A 2811-nucleotide genomic window follows, 5' to 3' on the forward strand; every position below is an offset into this window, starting at 1 on the left:
GAAGGAAGGAAGGAAGGGAGGGAGGGAGGAAGGAAGGGAGGAAGGAAGGAAGGGAGGGAGGGAAGAAGGGAGGGAGGGAGGAAGGGAGGGAGGGAGGGAGGGAAGGGAAGGAGGGAGGGGAAGGAGGGAAGGTTGGGGAAAGGATCAATAAATGTACATTTACATGTTTTAACATATTTTAAATGAAAGTTCAGTATTTACACTCTGTGGCTTTCCACAGATTCCCATTTCAACCAAGTTTCATGATTAATTGATCACCCCTAGTCAAGAAGGTACCACTGAACTGGCTACTCAAGAAGACCTAAGTAGCATGCACTGGACACCTCCAGGGATAAGTGTCCACTGGGAAGATGACCCACCCTGGAAGGAATGAGGAAAGGACAGAGATAACCAGATCTACACTGAGAAGGCATGATTCAAAAAAGATGACCCTACCAAGCCTGGGCTGGTGGTAGCAGTGATGCCTAGATCTCCCCCACGCCAGTCCCTGTCTCCTCCTCCAGAGCATGACATTGGAGAGCTGAGCCAGGATGGGTGAGGTCCAACTCATTCCCTCGGAGCCCTTCAGGTCATTAATATGTATTTTATTCTCAGCTTTTTAAAGAAAGCAAACACAAGGCTCAACGTCTGGCCTAGCTATGGGCTTATCGCTCAGTTTCAGCCTGGGTAAGGAACACAAAAGAAAGAGCATTCTGAATTTCTTCCAGGCTGAAAGAGGCTAACAAGAAGGCACATTCATTTCCCTTTACTTAGTATCTCATTTTCCTTTATATGAAAGTGAAGGGTGAGATATTAGAACCTCGGCTCCGAAGGCAAGATGATTAGAGTTCTAATTCCCTCTTCTGAATAGCAAAATGTTATTTGCAAAATGCTACTAGCAATAACCACCAAAAAGCCAGAAGTAGAGGTGTAGCTCAAGTGGCAGAGTGCTAGCCTTGAGAAAAAAAATGCTCAGGGACAGTGCCCACACTCTAAGTTCAAGCCCCAGGACTGGCACACACACAAAAAGTCCTGGAGATGTGGCTTAAGTGATAAACTGCCAGCCTAACAAGTGAATGACCCTTAGTTCAAACCTCAGAACTGAAAAATAGATAGGTAGGTAGGTAGGTAGGCAGATAGATAGATAGATAGATAGATAGATAGATAGATAGATAGATAGATAGATAGATAGATAGACAGACAGATAGATAGATAGATAGATAAAATTAAGAAGAAAGGTCCACAAATCAATGAACAAAGGTTCACTGGTTTTACTCATTCACGTCAATGCTTGCTGATTATGTCTTGGAATAACACAAGACGAAATTACTTCACTTGTGTGAATTTTAATCATCGTGTATTTTCAGGGACAAACAGAGTTACACAAAATGAGGAGGTGCAGGGAGGGGTGCACGTTCCAGCTTTCTCTCTGCCACCAATTCACTGTGCCCGTAACCTCTTCTACCACTGCAGCTGCCCCCAGATCCATCAGGCAGGGCAACCCAAGGAATGCCCCCGAGTTGTCACTGTCAGCAGCTTGGCTGGTAGATTCCCTCTCTGCCATCCTTGCCCTCCCAAGCCCATACCCCCCTCCTCCTCCTCCTCCTCCTTCCTCCGCCCCCCCCCCAGTACTCACAGTCGCTCCAGTTCCTTCATGTCATCGAACGCTCCCCGCTCCACTGCCCCAATCTGGTTCTCCATCAGCTGCCTGGAGAAGGAGAGACAACAGCCACAGGGGTTTGGACCAGGACACCTGGAAACAGCTGGTACGAGGGAAGGGCTCTGCCAGGACAAAGCTGGCACCAGTGTGAGACCGGAGCCATGCCAGGCCTCATGCAGACCCATGTCCTAGTCTGAGTGGACACATTTCCTTACAGCTCTGCAAATTCCCCAGCACAGCCCCACCCCACCCCAGCACCAGCCTGACAGCAAGATGTGCCACCAGCCCCTCCCCAGCTGGCCCCTGGAAGCCACAAGCCCTGAAGGGCCAATGCCCTAAGACATGCTACAGGAAGGCTGTAGCTATAAAGGGCTCGCCTTTGGCCCAGGGCATGTGCCCAAGGTGCAAAGCAGACAGCATCAGCCAGTATGGAGGGAGGGAAGACTTTGCCAACAGGGCAGAGCCCACACACGCAACAAACCCCTCTCTGCTGCACCCTTATTCTGCCTGGCCCCATCTGCTGAAGACTGGGGTCCTGGGCCAACAGGCTACCTGGTGCCAGAGGACTCTGCATCTCCTCACCACCAACTCACTCTGAAGCCTTCCTCCAGCTATGGAGGAAGTGTTTTACCAATACATGATAAAGTTTAAGATATTGAAAGGGTTTTTTCTTCTGTGTTTTCACTCTCCAATCTCAAGCAGGTGACCCTCATGTCCTAGCATGGGTCTGAGGCAGAGCAAGGGCAGGAACTGCTATCAGATACTTCTCTTTCTCTATTTAAGCTCTCGGGGTCACAGGGGATGCCAGGATAGGAGGCTTCTCCAGACTCAGGAAAAGGAAAGGGTCACCTCTGATCTCAACAGGCACTGACCACAAACTACTCCACTCCTCCCTAGGTCCTCAGGACTCTAGACTCAGTATGAAAGAACACAGGCCCAAGACCATTACATTGCACTATCCTGGAGTAGGGGGTGGGAGGGACCCTATGAATGTCTGATGCTGCATTTCCAGCCAGCCAGATGGGCAGGGGCTCAGTGTTATACAATAAAAAGAAATTGCTATTCTTCCTGCTCTCCTGGGTTTGAACCATTCCTAGGTCAGAATGCATACATTACGGGGCTCCCTTTAATGGCAGAGCAGGAGAGAGGAAGGAAGGAAGGAAGGAAGGAAG

The 2811-nt window shown here is 49.5% G+C and overlaps 1 protein-coding gene across 2 annotated transcripts in view; it reads right to left on the reverse strand.

Moving 5' to 3' along the window:
* Window positions 1-2811, reverse strand: part of Slit1 (slit homolog 1 (Drosophila)) — a 148537-nt gene that overhangs the window by 125792 nt on the left and 19934 nt on the right. For both annotated transcript variants that reach the window (XM_013017794.1, XM_013017795.1), the window contains exon 3: window positions 1616-1687. In XM_013017794.1, coding sequence (XP_012873248.1) covers window positions 1616-1687 — 72 coding nt within the window. The remainder of the gene's footprint in view (window positions 1-1615; window positions 1688-2811) is intronic.

The sequence above is a fragment of the Dipodomys ordii genome, unplaced genomic scaffold, assembly GCF_000151885.1.
Source record: "Dipodomys ordii isolate 6190 unplaced genomic scaffold, Dord_2.0 Scaffold36, whole genome shotgun sequence".
In the NCBI taxonomy this organism is placed as follows: domain Eukaryota; kingdom Metazoa; phylum Chordata; class Mammalia; order Rodentia; family Heteromyidae; genus Dipodomys; species Dipodomys ordii.